The sequence below is a fragment of the Phoca vitulina genome, unplaced genomic scaffold (assembly GCF_004348235.1).
Source record: "Phoca vitulina isolate PV1807 unplaced genomic scaffold, GSC_HSeal_1.0 scaffold5, whole genome shotgun sequence".
NCBI classification, from domain to species: domain Eukaryota; kingdom Metazoa; phylum Chordata; class Mammalia; order Carnivora; family Phocidae; genus Phoca; species Phoca vitulina.
In genome coordinates this window covers 75,870,791-75,892,866 of record NW_022589708.1, presented here as the reverse complement: position 1 = coordinate 75,892,866, position 22,076 = coordinate 75,870,791, and the positions used below count along the sequence as shown (strand labels likewise).

General features: G+C 42.2%; 1 protein-coding gene across 5 annotated transcripts in view; it reads right to left on the bottom strand.

Annotated features, from left to right (window-relative positions):
• The window catches only part of MIPEP (mitochondrial intermediate peptidase), a 189,513-nt gene that overhangs the window by 11,213 nt on the left and 156,224 nt on the right, over positions 1-22,076 (bottom strand). For 2 of the 5 annotated variants that reach the window (XM_032403337.1, XM_032403336.1), the window contains exons 17-18: positions 14,839-14,960; positions 11,620-11,693 (exon numbers count right to left, since the gene is read on the bottom strand). In XM_032403337.1, the coding sequence (XP_032259228.1) occupies positions 11,620-11,693; positions 14,839-14,960 (196 nt within the window). Of the gene's footprint in view, positions 1-759; positions 1,101-11,619; positions 11,694-14,838; positions 14,961-22,076 lie in introns of all 5 variants that reach the window. The other 3 variants (XR_004299262.1, XR_004299261.1, XR_004299260.1) reach the window with 3 other exon arrangements.

Sequence of the window (22,076 nt, the reverse complement as noted above, 5' to 3'; positions counted from 1 at the left end):
AAACCACAGTATCAGCCAGAAAGTGAAATTCCTTTCTTCCTTTGAACTGAAAAAACCTGACTGCCCCCTAGGCTGGGTTACTATCGGTCTCTGGTCAAATAGAAGCTTCTGTCTACAGGGTGGCCGAATGGACTGACACAGAGCATCTGAGCTTCCTGCGGGAAAGAAGCTGATCCAGCCAGTGGAGCCCCACATATGCGATCTGTTTCCAAATTGGTTTATTTTAACTTCATCGTCAGATGTAATAACTCCATTTACAATTACACTTCTGGGTTACAAAACAGTTTGCCTTTTGAAGCTCCATGTCTTCCTTAAACAAACACACCCACACATTAAACACATACACACCCTCTTCAAAAATCAGTGCATTTACAAAAGGGAGGTCTGAGCCTTGAGAACGCAGGTGCTCCTTTCTCTTCCATTTCTTTCTTCCAAAAAGCTCTCAGCTATTTCAGAGGCCACGTTGAGTAAATATGCAAACAAGCCAAAGATTAGGGATTCTATTCACTTGGCTATTATTCCCGGTTGCCATTTACCTCTATTATTGAAACTATGTCATAATCCTGGAGCCACTAAATTCTAAGTCTGGTTCCATGACATGCTTTCCTCATTTGTTCCTGTTACGCCGTGCCAGACAGGAAGGTTGCTGCCAATGAGTGTGTTGTAAAGTACCCCACCTTGCTGGGCATGCACGCGTTCTCACTCAACAAATCCGATTTTGCTACAGAACCACTTTACGACATGTAAGCCAGTTGATACCTTATCAATGCTAGTTAGCATACGCCAACATCTGTCCCCGGGAAAGCTTGCTCTGGGAACCCAAGGGTATCTTCCTTGAGCATCAGTGTATTTGTGACAAGCAACTCAGGTGCCAAACACTGTAAAAGAACAAGCGGGAAAATACGGCAGAAGATGCACACAACCTTTTCTATAGCCAAAGCTTCCTGGTATAAGCTGAAAAGTAAGTTTAAGAGATAACCAGCGCACCCTGAATGTGAGTCATGGTTCCGTTGCTCCGGTGTGACCCTGGGCAGTGAGCGCCGCAGGACCCTGCCGAGCAGGGCGCCGAGCTGAGCACAGCATCTGGAACAGCAAACACACTGCACGGATGTTTCTAGAAGTAGTTACTCGTACTGCTCTCATGCTTGTTGTTGTTGCTGTTGCTGTTACTCTCGCCCTGCCACTCAAATCCAGAAATATAAAAGCAGTAGAAATTAGTCGTAACTGCTTAATACCCAACTAGTTATCTCAGGAAAATCAGTATGTGAGGCCACTGTGGTGTTTTGACAAAATTCCTATCCTGAAGTGAAAAAAGCATGTGCATGGAACGGAAGACAGTGGGGAACAAGGGGCCAGAATTCCAATTATTTTGAGTGTGTGATTTAAGATTTTGAGAATTTTTTAAAGCTCTGTTTTCTTTAGACCGATTGAAGGGAAAACATAGTGGAGTTTAGCCATCCTCCTGACCCTACGGCTTAATCAAACTAAACATACCTTTAGTTCTGTAAGGAGAAAGATTAAAAAACAACACACGTGTTACTTGACATCCCCTACCTTGTGTGATGAGGTAGAAAAATAACTTGATAATGTTATTCAAATATTTGAGAGGTGAACACTCTGAGATTAAGAAGGGATTATTCTATTTAAAAAAAAACTTTAATGTCAAGATGAACTATTAAGTAAAAGAAAATTGGGTTTTGGCTTGATCGTTCCTTGATCTAGTTTCGTTATTAGTAATGTTACATAATAATCAAAAGGAAAAAGTTTCTCTTAGAGATAGTTGAAAAGCCTCAAATAAACACTGGAAGATATCTTGTAAAACGATCTTTCAGGAAATGATCCAATTAAACCAAGAGACATTTTCCTGTCTCTATGCTCTCTGGCAGCATTTCAAACAAGAGTTGGTTAGCGAATGCCAGTTTCAACTGTTCCACTAAAATCTGCTCTAAATTTCTGCCACTACTATGATTATTTTGCCTTCTATTGGTATGCTCGCTAGATGGAAATGCACCAGTGTCCCTCGGAACCCAGTCCTGCCTAAGAAACTCAGGGCTTCTAATTTGCTCCACACTTGAAGCTTGATGCCTCGGGGTGTCAAGCTAAGAATCTAGATCAAGAGCTTTGGAGAAATGACATCTGCTTTTCTAACCTGTTTTTAGCCACTGCCAACAGCACACATTTGTAACCACATGTTAAGAACACCATCTATAATGACCATCTTTAAAGCAGATTTTATAACATTTCCATTAAGCAATCAAAAAGAGCTGAAAGAATATTATCTGCATTCCTTTAGAACGTAGTTACAGTTGATATAATCTAAAAGTGGAATTGCTGGTGTCCTTCCTGGAATGAGTCTACTACAAGTTATTTACTTGGGAACAAAAAGGCTCTCATATCTCAAATAAAGCCAGACTTCAGAGACGCTGTCTCAGATGACTACACAAATGGCAGAGGGCTCCATCACATCTACATGGCAAGTAGAAAATGACAGCTTCCCGGGATTCAGAGAAGACGACCAAAGTGAGCACCACTCACCAAAAGTAAACTGCAACAAAAAAGCGTATCGAGAGTCTATAGCTCCATGAGGGCAGGGGAGGAGCGCCGTGAGCCGGCAGATGCAGTGGGCATCCCAAGGGCTTTGAAGATACGATGGCCTGGGTCAAATCCTGACGAGACCATTTAAAAGCTTGGCACACAGAGTCACTCAGTTTCTCTAGGGCCACGCTGCAGATTAATGTTCGTGCCTTACAGATACTGTCTGTGTCCGCATCTAACCAACTTGCATTGTGACTTCCATTATGTCATTTTCCCATGACCTTTTCTGCATAGCGAATCTGCTTCCTGCACGCTATCTGAAATCATTTGGGGAGGAACTTGTGATACCCAGGGTTTAGTAAGAGGTGCTCTACTCTGAGCACCAGTGAACACACAGTGCCATGGCCTTTCGTCTAAAGGGGTTCTCTACCCACCCCTTCTAGCCAGTTGTTTGATAATCAATACTCACTCGCAAGCAAGGCATTGTACTGAAATGAAAAGTGCCATATATGTGTGTGTGTGTGTGTGTATACATTTTATATATAATGTAGTACACATTGACAGGTTAAAAGTGAAAATTCTGAAAAAAAAAAAAAGTTAAAATTCTGTTTAAAAGTCACTTCTCCACAGGCTTTTCATCCTCCTTGCTAGCAAAAATTATGCTGTTGAATTTAGTCAGTGGAACATTGACAATGAAATAGGAAAAAAAAAAAAAAATCCAAGGATAGTAGATACTTCCGGGTTAAGTTTTACAGAAGAAAAAGATCTGTCATTTCCTGGTAAAGGCTGACTTCCTTTTACTGGTGTAAAGAAATCAATACGCCATGTAGTTTCTATTACCCTACACTGTAAAAATTATATAAAATGCTCCTCAGTTTCTAGTACGGTAGTATGCAGTTATCTATTTGGTGTGTTTGATCACAGAAATTACTTATTCTCAGTGCTCCAAAGGCTATTTATTTAGAAATTTAAAAAAAAAAAAAAATTGCTGCTCTTTCCATAAAGGCATTCCACTTATAACACCCACATCTTTTCTCTTTTGTTTATTTGTATCATTGAAATACTGACCTTGTATTTTTATAAGCAAAGAGCATCTGAGTGGCTCTTCCAAGGGTGGGTGCCTCTGATTGTTACCGAATGCTACCTGTCTCTGGGATTAGATTGGGTATATTTTGGTTAGAGCATCTGGGGAAATCAGGCTGCAGAGTCACAGATGTTAACATAACAGGTATGTAGAGAGCTTTCCCGAGGCTCAGCATCCTGTCATGTTTACTTAGGTCTATACCGTCAGCACACCCCCTTCCAGACTGCCTCACCTGCTTGTCTAGTCTGTGCCCAGTACAAAGGTGGCTGGCTGGGAGCAGGAGTGGCTGAAACCCAGGAACTCTGCAGGCCCCCAGCCTGTGTTCTGGTGCAAGCCCCCGAGTGGGCACCTTTCCGCAATTCCACCTCCCAGAGGGGGCTGCCTTTTGTAAATCTGACAGGAACCTCTCACATAGATGTGGGATCTCTACATTATTCCTGCTTATTTCTGTGTCCCTGAAGTGCCTGGTTAGCAGTATTCAATAAACATTCACTAAGCTTAAATGAATTAACGTCATCAACAACTAACAATGCCTTTTTTATTCGATCACATTATCTACCGGTCACTAACCTAAGGATATTAAAGTGTTACGTTTTGACCAAAGACAGAATTCAGGAGAGCTCCTTCAGTCTTAGGCAAAGGTGGTGTGGCTAAAAGCAAATGGTCCTGGAAGCGAACGCACACAAGGCGGCTGGCAGGAGGAAGAGACGTCAGAGAGAGGTGGTGTCGAAGGCCAAGGCCTCAGGGACCACTGGACCCCAGGGAGAGGTTAGAGTTGGTCCTACTTGAAGGAAGCCCCAAGAGTTGCCTCACCTCCTTTAACAAAGCCCGCTACTTACTGCCATCAATCAAGTTGCAGTATTTATCTCTGACCTCCCATAGTAGAGAAAGCATTTTCCACTTTAACGCCTGTTTCTTAAATAACTATTCATTCACCACACTGACTTGGTCTTGCATTACAGGAATTCTAGAACACAAGGAATGATCTATCTTATTCTACCTTGTAGAACACTGGTTACATACAGTGTAATAAATATAGGTGCTGTTTAGAGGAAAAGCTCCACCAAGAACACAAAATACGTTGGGTAGCGAAATGGACGGCGTTCACTGAGGAGCCCTGGCTCCGTTCTACCTGCTGATGAAGCCTCTGGGACCAGAAACGGATTGAGGCCAGCAAAGCTGGGGTCCCGGTGTGGGCGCGGCGGGGAGGAGAAGCTAGGACAAGCAGCAGGAGGACCAAGGCAAACTGGATATCCCGATAGCTGGGCAGACACGATGCCACGAAGTCAGAGTGAACAAGCACGTTCACTGTATATATATATTTTTTTCTTTTACATTAGAAAAGAGCTTTGCAAAAATATTCGGGCCCACAAAACCCTTAGAAGTATTTATGTGATATAAAACTTCTCAGACAAGGTGAGTAAAAACCCGCCCTCTTCTAATAATCACCAGTTTTTTATGGCACAAGAAATATTCCACCTGGTAAGTATATTTTCATCTTTATGTTTACTGACTGCCTATTGCAGGCGCTGGGGATATGGCCGTGCTCAGAACAGTGCCCCTCCTGTCACGGGGACAGCTTCTTGGAGGGCACAGACTACAAACCAATACGTGAAATAATACAGGTTACATTATGTTGGGAAGTAACTATGTGCTAGGAAAAAAACAAACCAAAGCAGAGTAAGGAGGCAGAGGGCAACAGGACAGGCCCGAGAACAAGAGGGAAATAAAGATGATCTCTATTTCTAAACATTTGAGCAACCCATCCAAAGTCATCCGATTTACCTCCAACAGCACAGTTCTGCTTGGCATGCTAGTAGTTTTAAATCATCTTATCTTTTAATATTTAATATATCCGAGGGGCTGCCTCACAAGTCACAAATGTAAAATACACTCCGGGGTGGGCAATCGTATGCCACAGGGCATACATGCCCAGAGGGCACAGATGTTGGCTAAGTCAAGCAGAACCTGTCCTCTGTTCATCTCTCCCTTGAAAATCCCACTTATTAAAAAAACAAAAAGCAAAGAGGCATATTTAAAAAGCAAACTCAGGAATAACCGTCCAAAGCCTGCGTGCGTTTATTATTCTCATATGGTGTTAGGCCTGCCAGCTTTGTGCCGTACGTGGCAATATTTAGGGATTAACCAGATGACACGATTAAATGTTAACTGCATGTTTTAAAACTGCAAGTAATAACTACAACCAATTTTGAGTGCCATAAACCAATGGAAATTGCCTTTTCTCTTGAAGTCACTGCATATGCTTTTTGACAATTGGGAAAATCAATCAAGCTAGTGTTTCGATTCCAGAGTTACCGAAGGGACCTGGTACTGATTAGCTTCCTGAAGCCCTTCTTCCCAGACAGCTGGAATGATGGGAAACCCACTTTGTCACAAGGCAAATTCATCCCACTTTGAGACAGCTCTCATTGACAGGATGACACAAGTATTAAATGGACTCAAAATATCCTGTCTGCTTGAAAAGATTGATGTCTTGTTGACACAGTGTCTTTAGGTAATGAGCACTGATATTTTTATTTACTTATTTTTTAATAACCTGACTACTAACCTAATAGGCCAAATGTGCTTAGCATGGGGCTTTCCTTTTGGTGTTATCTGTACAGTACGAACATGACAGCAGCAAGGAGCAGGAAGTCCTGTCTGTCGGCAGAGGTACAGCTGATGTTTAAAAGTAAGAAAGCTACATAAACAGTCATTGTTCAACACTAGCTTGATTGATTTTCCCAATTGTCAAAAAGCATACGCAGTGACTGTTTAGAGGAGCCCTGGTTCCTTTTAGTAGAGAATGGTGTGAAACCAAGATCCGAGTGCTGGGTGCGCTCACTGCTACTAGGACCAAGAAGGTTTTTAAAGAAAAGAGTAGTAGTTATCACTATTGATTGTATTAAGCTCCCTGAGGTACAACAGGGATGATCCCTGGAATATAAACCACAATCCTCTGGTTTATTTCTTGGAGAAAAATAATATGTAATAAGTTAGAATAGATGATATAGGATAATTATAGCAAAAATGAATGTGTTCTGAAAACCATAAAGCTCTGCAGAAATGTAAGGTATTATGATTTTAATCAGCTTAAGGTAAGGCCCTGTGGGCTTCTAGACTTTGGTTTCATGAGTCAGTTCGGCAACACAGGAAAACAAACTGAAGGGAGTTCCACTGAGAATGAACTCATTTATCTACTATTTCTTTTAGTCTTATCTGAGGTTTGGTCTTTTTAAAAACTCTGTCCAGTTATTACTTTGTATTTCTATTTGCATACTGCTTTTGGCCCCAGAAACGTAAAAATGAAGCTGAGAGTTTCTTTTCTGGAAACAAGCACAGAAGTAAAGTTGTTTAGTGTTGGAAATAACCTCCTGGAATGTGAAAGTCATGGACTTTAACCTTTCCTTTCCCCCACAAAATTCTTTGTGCAAAGGTTGAAGGGTAGAGTACAAGGAATGCTATAACCAGAGGCAGAAACATGAAACTTCACTGGGCATCATGCTTATTTGGCTGTGGTGAGAATCTTTCTCTTGGAACCACCATGACTAAAAATGATTATAAACTAAGTTGATAGCTTTACCACAAAAGTCTAAAGGAGCTCCTACAAAAACAGATTAAGGAAAATTTTATTGCTGATCAGTGGATGTCAGGCAGGCCTCTCGGATATCAATGGGAATAGTTAGGATGTGACATTAAAAACAACAGACCGCAGGCTTTGGGGGATCATGAAGGCCTCCAGGCTCATGTCACTGACATCTCCCATGTTCTAAAGACCAGCTTGATCTCAAGATAGAATTGAGAGATCAGCTGAGAAAGACGTGGGAGTCAGGAGGAGAGGCGGCACAGAAAGAGAATGAACTTTGACTAAGTTTCATTGTCTGTGAAAATGGCGGCCATATGACCTACGCATGGGGACTAATTAGGTAGCATAGCAGAAGGCACCTGGCATGGAGCAGCTTCTCAAAATGTTAGTTTTGTTCTGATTATCTAAAAGATAAAGCTGAACCTAAAAACTCAACAAGGGCCATTTACCCAAATTTTAGAGGACACGAAACACAAAAAAAATGGTTTACAAAGGAAGATCGCATGAGTAATTCATCCGTCATTCACAAACGGCTGAAGTCATCTAACTTCTATCGTCAGTAGTCACATCATTCCACTCTTGTATTTGGTGTAGTAAGAAACAACTCTGCTTCCCAGTGGGTGTAAAATATTACTCCCCTGCTACTCACAAACCTTACTGTATATTTGTCTTCTTGAAAACCATACATTTTCTGAAATGATTGTAATAGAAACTGGACTTTGGATCATGTCCACCACAGCACACTTAAAAAAGTATCCTAGTATAGACTTTTAAAAATAGCAAAATGAATGAAAATACCATATCATCGTTGTTTCTTTTTAGCAAAAACTTTATGTTCTTTTATGACTCAGAAATGTGATACTTAATATAAACCAAAAAACCCTGGCAGGTGGCATATGGAATAAAGAGCAGAAAAACTCAACGGGGGCAACTGAATACAAAGAGTTCAACCTCACCCCAGAATTCTTGGCATGAAGAAAGCCAGTTTCGGTCAACTATTGCCAAACTGTTGAGTGGGGGGGTTAAGTAAAAGAATATTGTGCTTATAACATATTTCTTTACATGTGCCATGAATGTGTTTAAAAGCAGATAAGGACATGACTTCAATCTGTAACGCTCCTTCTACTGCATCTGTTTTATCACTTGAGCAACACACACGTGCCCCACGCAGGGGGACTGAGACAGGCACTGAGGACAAGCACATTAGAAGGAAGTCAAGTTGTGACGTCAAATCACACCTTCTCTCCCAGAGGGAGGGGGTGAGTGACTTTCTCAAGAAGTAGCAGAGCTAGGAAGGGTGGATCCTGGTCGGCTATACCATGTGACCTCTCTTCTCCCAGGAGGCGAACTGTTTGAACTACTATGCAACCACTGTGTTGTTTTCAAATGGTGTTTAGAATGCTGAGAGGAAAATACAGACTCTGACCATGACTTGGATTGCCCCGTGGGGCTCCCTCGGTGCAGAGCTGGAGTCAGCACACAGACGTGGCTATGTGGCAGGAGCCTTTAACTGATGATTGTGGAGCAAACAGAGGGAGAAAAGAAAGAGGAATGCCCCATTCTCAGGCACATCCTTCAGACCAGCTTCTGACCACAAGTTGGCTCATCTGTTGGTGGGGCCAGAAAAGATCCAGGGACTCGGAGCTAATGACGACTCATTCTAAAAACAGGTCACCTGTGTCATCTTTATTACTCAAAGATCAAAAGCATGGCATATTTGATTTCTTTGAATAGGTATCGTTCAAAGAGCATGAGTACAAGGCAGAGGTATTCTGACTCTAAGGAATGGCCTGGAATTCATTTGCAACGTAAGTCTTAAAGTAGTAGGTTAATAAAGTTGTCATTTGGTCAGGGAGGCACATAGTTTGAAGGGAGGTGTTCTTTATCTTTTGCTACTTAATATAACTCTATAACTCTTGCCATTTACCTAGTAAGTAGTTAAGTAACATATACAAACACCTATAAAAAATTACATTTTCATACAAGAATAACACCTACTAGATTGTTTAAGCTTTTATATCACAACTCTTAGTAATTTCACCAGTCACTACTCCTCGGGATACCCCAGTGTTTGGCTAAGAGCCATTCTCTAAGGACACTCCTGTTTGGGGTTCAGGCTGGCTGCCTACAAGAAAATGAGAAGCCACTGCTGATCTTGTCTTACAAATCCAGCCCTATAAAGTGACAACAGTCATAAACTTCTCTGCATGTCCCCCATTCATCTTCGACATGTAACAAATCATGTGAATTAATGAAATCTGACAGAACAACATTAAGAAAAATATTAAAAGTTTAAAAGCAGAACCATTCTATTGTTGGTGTTAACTGGAATGTGAATATTTTATCATCCCTGGTTCGAACCACAGTCTTGTTTTTCTCTCCCAAGTGTGCAAATTTCAGTGTGGAAAATATTAAGTTTCTTAACACAATGATGTTTCATATAAAGAACACAATTTTTAGAGAGGTTTGTTACAACATTCTTGGAAGTGTGTAGAAAAATACACCAGCCAAAGGACAAACATAGAAAAGGATGTGATTGTTTTTTTCTTTTGAGGGAACCATACGTAAGCTAATATTTATGTGCAGACAGTGTTTAGATCCTGGTCTCAAAGAGGAAAAGCTAAGCATGGCTACGGGGAGAGTATACATAACAGAAAACCTACAGGAGGAAGCAAATTGCAGCATCCCTTCTTGACTCGCAGTGGGCTTTCTGTGAGGGACCAGAAACTACCAGCTGAGAAATACACAATGTGTGCTCTCAGTGGTTTATTAGTATGAGCCGAGGAATTTCCCTTTTATGTGGGTCCATAAGAGACCCTTACCCCGGCGTCCTGTTCTGCAAACACGTGAAACAGCACAGACTGCTGAAGAGCATAATCTCTGTGACCAGAAGTCACAGGTTCAAATCCTGACTGATCTACTCACTGCCTCTAACATGGGTCAAGGACCTGACCTGTTGCAGCATCTGTAAAATGGGAATAGTGATCCTTCCTACCTCATAGGGGTGGTGCTAGGAGATTAAATTAATCAAGCGTGTAAACCATGTAAAACCCTTCCTTGGATGTAGCGGAGTTCAGGAAGGGCCATTAAGGTGTGAGCGGGAACTGAGGCACCACCGCCAGGCCTTCTGCATCTCAGGAGGACAACTCGGAGGCACAGTGTACTAATGGGAGACCAAAGTGTTGTTGTGGGGGACTTCTGTCATCTTGGTCTGGCCAGGCCACATGAAACTGTAGGCTCTCTGGGTCGGCTGATTTGTTTTCTAAACATACTGTGGCACTGGGTAGATTGGGCCCGGAAGAGCGCCCCCTCATGGCCAAGTTGACGAAATGCAAGTTCCACAAGAACGGGGCGTTTTTGTCTTTCACTCCTGCCCTCAGCACAGCCCGGCGTCACAACAGTGCCTGGCACCTATGAGCACTCAACACGGACATGCTGAGTAAACGAACAGCTGAAGGCAAGGAGCTCTGTGAAAACGGGCAATAGGTATTAGAATGAACAGATGTAGGCAAGGAAACATTTATGTCAGACCCATTACTATCCTACTTCTCCAATACGAGATGTACTTCCTAAAAGCAATTTTTATCAGCTAGTTGGAGGGTCAGCCACAAATATAATTGTTGATATATTGAGAATATCCAATAATATCCACATCTTCCTTAAAAGATTTCTGAGAGCATTTTACGAAAAATCATGATGGTCCCTTCCATTTACAATTAAATTTTCAGTGAAAATACTTAAATGAAAAAATTAACCCCCAATATTACATAGGAAAACAAGCACTGTGGTACCTGAAAGAGAAGATTTAATTAGGTTCTAATTTTTCAATGGGTAAAAAATCCAGCTCAATGCCTTGGAATTTCTAGCAAAGGTCTAGCTAAAGTTTTGGAGAAAGAAAGAAATGAGTTCTTTAGGCTAAAGAAATACACTGTGACCTGTTAAAACCTATAGGCAAATTTTCTGATAATTTATGACAAATTTACAAATTTCCTATTAGTCAGTAACATTTTAAAAGTTAAAACGTGAAATTTTATGCCAGCATCTAAATAAATCGCAGTAACTAAAACCCATAAAACAGGAGGGCAGTGAGGGGAAGGGCGAAATAGATGGAGGGGATTGAGGTACAAACTGCCAGTTATAAAATAAATAAATGACGGAGATGAAAAGCACAGCATCGGGAATATAGTCAATAATATTGTAATAACAGTGTTTGGTGACAGATGGTAGCTACACTTAATGGTGGTGAGCATGGCGTAATGTACAGACCTGTCCAATCACTATATTTATTGTACACCCGAAACTAATACAACATTGTATGTCAACTATACTTCAATAATTAAAAAATGTATATAACCCATAAAATCTTTTTAAAAAAAGGATGACAGACAAGTTACCACTCCTTGTTTTGTTTTACCTTGCACCATGAGCATGGGCTCCTTGCCCCCGCCGTGAGCTAGCATCTCCCTGCGATAGCGCTCCCCTGCCACCCTGCGGGGGAGAGAGGACACTCTGTTATAGCCCCAGGTCACACTTGTCCTAGTTTCTCAAAATGAAGCCACGCTGACATCATATTCAGAAAAGCTGCCACCACAGGACAATTCAGCTGTCTATTTTCTTGCTTCTAAAACTCTAATTCCAATTTTTAAATTATTCTAATTAAGTAAAACCAGGTGTGACATATTTATTGTAAAAGGAGAACTGTATTTTCAGCTTTCCGTGTCATAGCAAGCAATCTCTCTTCGAAGAAAGGATTATTTAGTTTAGGTATTATATAAGTAAAAGGTATCCCACTGTCCATCACCTTTGGGATTATCTTCAAGTGCGATTTGGAATTATTTCTGCTGAGATGAAACAGAGAGAGAAAAATAACACTGTGAAATAAAAGTGAAGGGGACAAAGCTGGCAGGAGAAGCTTAATTACACCCGGAGAGGGAGAGCTCGGCTAAGGGTAACTGATGGAACGGGAAACTGACTCTTGAGTGCCCTGATGGGGAAGGCAAAGGAAGGAACAGCCCATCTGCATCTTCTGATGCACTTTGTCTGCTGGGTTCTGTAGGGAACACTGTCTATAATAACCCCTGCAGGCAGATTTTGGAAAACTTTTACAGATAGAAATTCTCCAACTTAACGGCACCTGGACACAAGCTATTTAGTGCTACTTTTGTATTTTATGGAAAATGCAATTCCTTTTATGCCAGATGACTACACACCATGATGACATAAGTTACATAAATGATGCTGTTTTCATCCCACTATTTCTGGAGCATCTTTATGTACAGGCAATTTTGCGAACCTGGTTTCTAATCAGAATTTTTGATGTATTACAGTATCAAAAATATGTTGAGATCAAACACTACGTGGGTACCAAGGCAAATGTGTCATGAATTAGGAAACACGGACAGAAGGCTGGGCCCACCCAAGGAGGGGACGGGGTGGCTGAGAGGCCCCGCGCAACCCCCGGCCTGGGGGGCTGGATCTCCTGCCGGCCCCAGTCTGCAGCTCCCCTCCCCTTGGGCAGACTCCTGCTCTCAGGCCTCTGGTTCTCGGTGTGCCTCAGGTCTGCGCTGCCTGGCTTTCTGGTGAGGCTTCCAGTCTGGTGATTTTTCAGAAGTGGGATCAAAAAGGATCTTTTGACATAGGTTAGAAATTTTCTAGTCTAGTGAGTATTTTACTAGCTTACTTTTACACGTCTATAAAAGTATGGCAAACTACATGTCTAGGCAAGAATGCACATATAAACAAGATATAAATGCTTGGAAATATATGTATTTAATAGTATGTGGTTTTCTAGTAAAGCGCAGTTCCTTTAAGCAAGATAATATTTTGCCTAGTTTATAGAAATCTCCAGTAAAGAATCATAAACCCCTAAACTGATTTATTATAGTCAGTTTTGGCTTTAGGTCCTTTGAAAATAATAAAATCTGAAAAGCAGACCAAATGTCTGCAGTGTGCAAAGGGCGGAAGACAAAATAACATGTGGGTACCAAGCTGTAAAACATTTAAAAATTCTATTACATCAGATTCAAGTTCAAAAGGCTTTGGAACTGAATGTGATTATTAAATGCTAAGAAAATCCAAACCTACATCCAACTGCATGAAAAGCTGGGGGCTGGGCAGGAGACAGAGAGGGAGAAGGGGCCAGGAATTAGCAGACCTGCCTTCTAATCTTACTCTAGTCTTCGCTGGGAAGCCTCGGGCAAACCGCTTGTCCCCTCCGAGCCTCAGTTTCCCCTCACAAGCAGTACCTGCTCTGCCAAGGTTGCCATCAATGTAAAATAACGGGCCATATGGAAACTTTAGGGCACTCTAAAAATCCAAGGTGTCATTAATTTTAAACCACATAAAAGCGGTAAAGATACTACATAAATATCTATGGCTGCCTGAGAGGTATCTGGAGATGTGTTTGCGTGGTGAGGAGATAAAATGCTTTAAATGAGTATTAGACCAGATCATAATTAGTGGTTTGCTTTCAAAGGAAGCTCCTTCTAAGGACTCCATGAGATCAGAACTCGACTTCCCCGAGGTTCCTGGTGTTGGAGGGAAGCCTGTGAGAATCAGGAGGCCCACTCAGGGTGCAACGGGGCAATCCTGTGCTGCTCCTGTGGGGTGGAGCTTACTGAGATCCTGGGGATGCAGGGCTGCCCATCCCAGAGCCCACTCTCCCTCCTTCTCTCCTTCTCCAGCCCACCACTGCGCATGGCTGCCTCCATTGTGGGGAAGGGGGTGGGCATCATGTGTCCCTAGCTGAAATCAACCAACCCAGATTCCCTCACAGAATCATTAAAGGCTCACACGGTCACCAGCTAACATGATGAAATACGCTCTGGACAGGGCCAAGAGTCACCACACAATGATGTTTGTGACAGCTGCGGATTGCGCTCTCTGAACTACTGCCCATCCTGATAATGGAAATGGTGAGCAGGGCTACTCAGGAGGGCACCTAGGAGGCAAGCAGTGGGGAGCGATGTGGGGCAGGGCTCTGCAATGCCAACACTAAGTGGTGGTCAGTGGACCCCATGAAGGGGAGCTGTGGAAGAATGGTTGTGGAGCTGCTCCCATTCTTCAGACTGCCACTGTCTTACAGGGGAAGAAAGTGTCCCAAAGTCAGGCAGAGGGGGAACTTTCCAGAACAAAGTGGACACTAGCATAGATACTCAAAGTTTCCAACGGTTCTGCTCCCAAATGAACAACAGTAGCAAGTCCTTTGTTTGGGGAATAAAAAGGAGATCAGGTGTTGTTCCCCATGAGTGAATCCTTGGAAGCTTGTGCTGCAAATAAGGAAGCCTGTCCAAGGGAACGGGAAGCACCGAGCAGCAGGATACAGACAACGAGAGAGGCTGGAACAACTAAGAACACCCACCGGGGAGGCATGGAAGCAGAGCAGTCTAGGCCCACTCTGGAGAAGCAAAGAGCTTCCACACAAAGGGTCCCTGCAGGCACGACGGCAGCTGCGCAGCGCTACAGAGCAAGGCGGAGGTCCAGGGCCAGGCTCTGCCTCGGGAAGCGGGAGGGAGGCCCAGCCGGAAGGTGTGGTGTAGGCCAGGTGGCAAGTGGCTGCGGTTCTCGGCCTGGCTGCAGAGGTAGTGGGGTGGGGGGTTACTGGCACTGGAGGAGAATTCATCCCCCTCATTACCTGTTAAAAGGGTCTTGCTGAAAACACTCCTTCCAAACCATGGAAGCTACTGCCCTGGACATCAGGTAAGAATAATACTTGGCACCATAGCCCACAAGGTGACTGAATCGAAGCTGCCAGGCCTGCCAAAAGAGAAACACAGCACAGGAAATATGAAGTCTTTGTACTTCCAGATGTGTGAGAACACAATGGAAACACATAAGGAAATCCGCAAAGGTTTTAACTTAAATTTAACTCTAGAGGGCCCCGTCACTCACGATACTAATATTTTTCCACATTTTATGCACTGTTATGGACTGGTATGCCCGCCCCCCCAAAGTTCATATGTTGAAGCCCTAACCCCAATACCTCAGAATATGACTATACTGGAGACAGGGCCTTTAAAAGGGTGGTCAAGCTAAACTGAAGCAGTTAGGGTAGGCCCTAATCCAGTAGGACTGGAGTCCTTATAAGAAGGGAGAGACACAGGGGTTGGGCTCAGAGGAAAGGTCACATGAGGGCACAGTAAGAAGGCGGTCATCTGCTGGCCAAGGAGAGGGGCCTTGAAGAAACCAAGCCTGCCACACCTAACTGTTTCCAAGTTCATCACTGCTGGGATTCATTTCTGTGACAGACATGGAGAGAGGACAGCCCACACTCAGCAGGAGGGGTGAAGATAATGGAGCGGGAATGGACTTCCACATCTGTTGTAGCCTGCTTGGAATGCCTGGTCATTGACACCGGGAGTGGAAATTCTGGATCTGGCACGGAGTGCATCCATTTCTTTTCTTTCTTTCTTTCCTTCTTTCTTTCTTTCCTTCCTCCTCCCTCCCTTCCTTCCTTCCTTCCTTTCTCTCTTTTCTCTCCTTTCTCTCTCTCTTTCTTTTTTTTGAGGACAATGATACAGTCATTGTAAGAAAGGCCATAAGAGTTTTCATGGAAGAATACTCTTCCCCTGGAAAATTCTTGTCCTACAAATACCGTTCTTTCTTGGTACCTAAAAGCTGAAACATCTACATTCTGACTGGTTAGTAGTAGGAAGGTTATCCAAGTGCCAACGCATAAACTTACCACAGCCTATTCACAGTAACGTTGCTACAAAAGCTAGAATTATGAAAGCGGTCCTCAAAAGACATATTTATGACCTAAACATTTTTACTTTTCTAAAACAAACATGCAATAATCCACTGTCTTCGAATGTGTGCTTTAGTTGACATTCATATTTTTTGAGAAGAAAAATTGAAGCCTAAGTTTTTCAAAAGAATGTAACCAAAAAACTGAGCTTTATTCATAATGACAGATGGATATATTATTCTTTCATTCATAATTTAATTTTTTCACTTTTTTAATGAAAATATAATTGATTCATTACATTAGTTTCAGGGGTACAACATAATGATTTGATATTTGTATATATTTTGAAACAATCACCACAGTAAGCTAGAAGCCTGTTTTTTTTTTAACGAAGATAATCATTCTCTAACAAATCTTTTAATTCCCCAGAAAATAAAATATAAGGTCTAATCCTTACCATAAACCTATAAACTAGATAAGCAAATTCTATCTGATTAAGAGGAAATATTAAAAAAAAAAAAAAGATGGTTCCTTGATCACAGTGAGTGGCAAGTTTTAGAACACAGTCTCTCTGTCTTATATCTACTACACAGGGACTCTAACGATGAGACCACAGCGCTAGTTTATTCTCTGCATGTGTCCAACACATTAAGACAAATATTTTGTCTGGATTAGGCAAAGGAGCTATTACAAAAGAAGGTGTGCTAATGTGGCATTGTGTGTTAACCATACTTCAATTTAAAAAAAAAACTATTAAAAAAAGGAATAGCACAAATAAATGGAAAGGTGCAAATGAAAAAAAAAAAAGGAAAGTGTGCTGGAGCACTGAAACTGATTTTGAACATGAGGGTATCAGGGCAGAAAGAAACAATTACCCTCCATATCCACTTTCCCTGTTTTTCAAAATGGCTATGCTTGGAAGTTAAGTGAGCACCTTGTGAGTCATGTTCTGAAAGGAAAGAGACGGGCCCCTTGCTCCTGTGTGTGCCATGCTGGGCCATCTGTGACGGTGAGATCCCAGCCATGGGGAGCCGCAAGCCGGGGGTGTGGTTTCTTTTTTTTTTTTTTTAATATTTTATTTATTCATTTATTTGAGAGAGTGAGAGAGAGAGAGAGCACATGAGAGGGGGGAAGGTCAGAGGGAGAAGCAGACTCCCTGCCGAGCAGGGAGCCCGATGCGGGACTCGATCCCGGGACTCCAGGATCATGACCTGAGCCGAAGGCAGTCGCTTAACCAACTGAGCCACCCAGGCGCCCGGGGGTGTGGTTTCTGACTCCACGTAGCCACCGCCAGCACTGGGTGGGTGCGCTCACAAGGCTGTTATCTGGGGCCTGTTACAGTAACCAGACCTGGATCCTTCCTCAATGGCCGTAGGCCCAGGTGCCAGCACCACGAACACATGAAGGGCGGCTGGAGTTGAGGTCCCAGAAGCTCAACTGTGGTCTCGCCCCAGATGGGAGAATGTGACTGCACACTCTCCAGCCAGTAGGTACCCTCAGCGGGGCACGGGGGGCATGGAAAGTAGAGACAGGCTTTCTTTCCCATCCTGTTTCCTATGCAAGTGGTATTTAAATTGAAGGCAAATAGTCAAGGACCATCTACGGGTTAAATTCCACTATGATAAACTTTGAGTAACTAAATTTTTAGTCAAAGGGTTGGGTCTATCGGAATTCATTTGTAACACATACAACAGTTCTGTATATTCTGTCTTATTAAAAAAGGGGATCTATGTCAATTTTTGTGTTCTGTCGGCATCTTAATGGACCACTGGTAATCTTTCTCATATAAAGCCACTGGGATACAACGATATCTTTTGTAATAGAATATGGCCTGCTGTTTTAGTCTGATACTCCATCGATACTGGTTCTTATGTTACTGGTGATGTCAACCTCTCTCAAGGTGGATGCCTCAAGATAGGAAGCACATAGTTGAAGGGGTCCTGTCTTTGAAACTTCTTCTTGGTGATCTGCCGTAACTAGTGTGGTAGCCTTTGTAGTACAGAGCAGAGCTTGATTTTGTTTAGATTCCAGCTGAATGCAGTTCTGTGTTGCCTTGAAAGCAGGCCTTCTTCAATAGAGGCATTTGATTCGCGCTAAGAAGTTTCTAAGTTTGTTCGTGTCATCGGCTCATAACTAAGTCCTCACATAAACAGAGTAATAAAAATAAGACCTTTCAGAAGTGTAGAAAGAGACATCAGGGTTTGTGCAATGCTCAATTTCCTGAGCTGCCACGGCGTCTGCCTTATAGCAACATGCCTACCTGGATGCAGATGTTCTGGCACAATGCACACCTCGTTGTGTCTTGTTCTGTAATTACAGGTTTGAGTTCGGTACTACACCCTTGACACGCTAGATAAATTACACCCACCTGACACCTTTCATCAGTGGTTTGCAAGTTTAGGGTGGACGAAGACCTACAGTTCCACTGCTGGGTAACCACAAATAGCTGAATTCCTTCTAATTCAACCTAATATTAAGTCTTTGTTATAATTCCACCCATTCGTCAGGAAAAGGAAAAGACACATTTCATTTTAAGATCAGGAATGATGACATGCTCTTCCTTTGAAGTCAAAGCTTTATTCTTCCTAAGGGACACTGTCAGATGGACAGACGTTTTCACCCTTCCTGTGAAGTGTAACGTGCAGATCTGTTCTTAAAACAAAGGACACAAACACCTTTGCAGTTTTCCTTTTATTCTGACTGAAGTGTAGCTCTTCCAACCCTGACACTACCCAAGGCATGGCTATTGCAGACTTCTTGGTCAGACACTCTCAGTGAGCCCACAGACAAGAACGTGGAGCAGGTGAAGAGTGCTCTAGGAACTCTGTGGAAACTATCACTTGCTTTAGAACTCAGGGAAGGGGAGACCCTTTGAGGATTCTTACTCAATGTAGCCCCTTCCTAACCACGTGATTTCCCTCCATCCAAATTAGAGACAGGGCCAGGAATGGAAAGGCAGCAACGGAGCTGGTTACCTACTATCTATTTCAGTTTCAGACCTAGAAGAGGAGCCAGTGCAGAGTAAGCACTCATGAACTACATGTTATATGTTCAGCGATTGAACTAATCATTCCTCTTAATTATACTCTCAAATAGCACATCATTTCTTCATCTCTAGCTACATGAGTATAAATGCATTTAGCTAAAATTCATTTTAAAACAATCTTATCGGTGACATTATAAATTGCATGAGAACAGGAATGACACCCACTGCCTCTTTGATGTGCATGATATGAATTGAAATTTCCTTAAGAGCAAAGACCTCAATACTGTGCCTATGTCTGGACTCAGCATGGTATGGGGACTACAAAGGGAATTCAACAGCTGCTGCAGGATAGATGGATGAATGGATGGATAGGTGGACAGATGGACAGATACTGTAGGATTCTTTCATGATGCTCAACGTTACTGAAAAATTAGCCTTTGACTGCAATAAGGAGGCCAGGAATAATATCCATATCACAAACAAGAGGATATTACAGAGCTAAAAGTAAATTTTGGATCTTATGCTATTAATAATGTTTTTTTTAAACTACATTTTTTACTACATTATTTGATAGATGATATAGGATTTTTGAGGCTAATTTTGACACCAGATCTCCAGGTCTGGACTATGTACACAATCTGTGTCATGCTTCCTAGGGTGTGACTTCAATCTTCTTCAAGCTTTGTAGACTCTAAACAAATAACGAGCCTAGTGATAACCATGCAAGCTCAGAAAGGCCTACTGTTCAATGTATACCTGTCATAATTAGGGTAACTAAAAGACAGGAAGATAGAAAGAAGGAAATTTCTGAGCTAGTCTTTATGGACATACCATTCTGACTTTTTAAATTCTCCACACACAATACTGTTGGTTTGTGGCGTACCTCTTAAGATACCAAATCTGTAGCATCCAAAAGTGTTCAACCACAATAGAAAGCAGAAGGTGGTATTTTTCCATCTGCCTTCTCATGTTTATATTTTCTCTCTCCCAATGTGTGTGTACATATATATTTTTCATGAATCAATATGGACTGGTATTTCTAATTTGATAAAAAAGTCCCTATGGACACTTTGCCAAAATGTCTCACCATTGTGAGAAATGACAGTGCCAAACAAACAGGAATTCTCCTTTTGTAATACAAAGTGATTTTAAATGAAACACAGCTATTGTGCTTGACAAACTTCCAGGTGGCCCCCATGATCTCATTCACGCCTTTGTGAAATCACTCCCCTTGAGTGTGGGCAGGACCTGTGCCTTGCTTCTAACTAACAGACTATGGCAACAGCAATGGAATGTCACCTTCACGATTAATTGTGCTACACATAATGTGTTCTCTGGTTAGCAGACTCACTCTAGAAACCCTCCGCAGCGGCCTGAGGAAGTCGGCAGCCATGTTGGAGAAACCCACCTAGTAGGAAGCCAGTGAATCCTCTCAGATCTGGAAGGAAGGATTTAAGATGTGGGAGTGGCCTCTCGGACATAGTCCTATAGCTGACAGCAAGAAGTCAGGGCCTTGGGTCCCACAGCTGCAAAGATATGAATTCTTCCAATGACCCGGGTGAGGCACTCAGGCCCCAGATGAGACTGCAGTCGGCTGACACCTTGGCCACAGCCTGTGACACCCCGAGCATGGGGTGCAGCTACGCTGGGCTCTGCCTCCTGACACACAGAAACTGAGATGGCTACTGGTTTAAGTCAGTAAGTTTGTGGTAATTTGTTACACGGCAATAGAAAACGTGTATCATTATTTATTTCAAAAAGTGAGAGTTGTATTCAGAAGTACTAAGAGAAATGAGCCCCTGAAAATACGGAAGGGATACCTATATTTATTAAATGTCTCTTTGTCAAAACCTTTTGAGGATGACACTTTTTATAGATATTTTGTAAATTTTTATAAATCGTTTTAACATTTTACACTTTACAAATAGAATCAAGAAAGAGTAATTTGGTCAAGGCTACTGGCAGAGATTGTTAAGCAGCCCCTCCTCATCCTTCTTCCTCTTAGAAACAGAATCACATCCTTTCCCCAACACATTTGACCAAGGCAGAGACTACACTTCCCAGGCTTCCTCAAGTGGCTACGCTATGTTCTCGCATGCGCAGGAGAGTGGAGGTAATGTGTACAACCCCGTCCTTCAAAAAGAACGCTGCTCATCCTCCTGCCCTTTTACCCTCTCTGCTAGCCTTGAAAAGTAAAAACTGGCACCACCTTGCACGCAGATCAAAGCCATGTGTTGAGGTGCCACCAGTCCGCCAGCCCTATCTGCATACCCTTGCCTTGTCAGGCAGGAAGAAATGAACTGTATCTTATTTAAGTCATTGTATTTTGTATTTCCAACTGATGACCACACAGGTCACACGTGTGGAGACAGAACTCACAGCCAGGTGTCTTTCTAAAATCAAAGCCCATGCTCTCTTGCTACTCCATATTGCACATCCTAAAGTATCGAATTGAATTATGTGACCTACTGCTTTCCAGGAATGGGAAAATTATAATCACCCTGATTTCAAATTCTGGACCCTCAGAATATATTCGTATACATGATTTGTGTGTTTACATTCGACACCCATGACTTAGAATTTAATTTCTATCATACCAGCTTAAACACATCAAAAACACACCACGTAGCTATTTTTACAGCTAAAAAGGAAAGACCTTATACACGTGATAATAAGAGTAGGTGTTATAAGAAGTTAAAATGTTAACACTGCCGGACTTGGGGGAGGCCTCTGGGACCTATGAGTGGCCTATAGCTGACAGCCAGGGGAAAGCTGGCTCGTGTATATTAATATTAAACTTAAGTATAATAGTAAGAGTAAGTTAAAATGTTAACACTGTTCTACATAAAAATATTTATCCACATTACACAAATGCTTCTCCACATAACCATTCAAACTTGAATAATTTCCCAAAGTGCCATTAAGAGAATTTTCCAACCCTGAAACAAATTCCTATGCCATATTTGTGTGTTTATGACACAAATCCTAATGACAAATGCAAGATATTTTCTATGCTAATGGTAGAATTATGGCCTATTTTCAGAAGACCCAGTGTTAGAAGAAAAAATCATTCTTAACAAACCGACCAAATCTCTTCAGACAATTAATAGTATGTCAGTCATATCATTATCGATGCACAAAATATTAATTAGGAGTATGTCTCTTTAGTATGTCAATCTCAATTGTCAGTTTTCTTTAC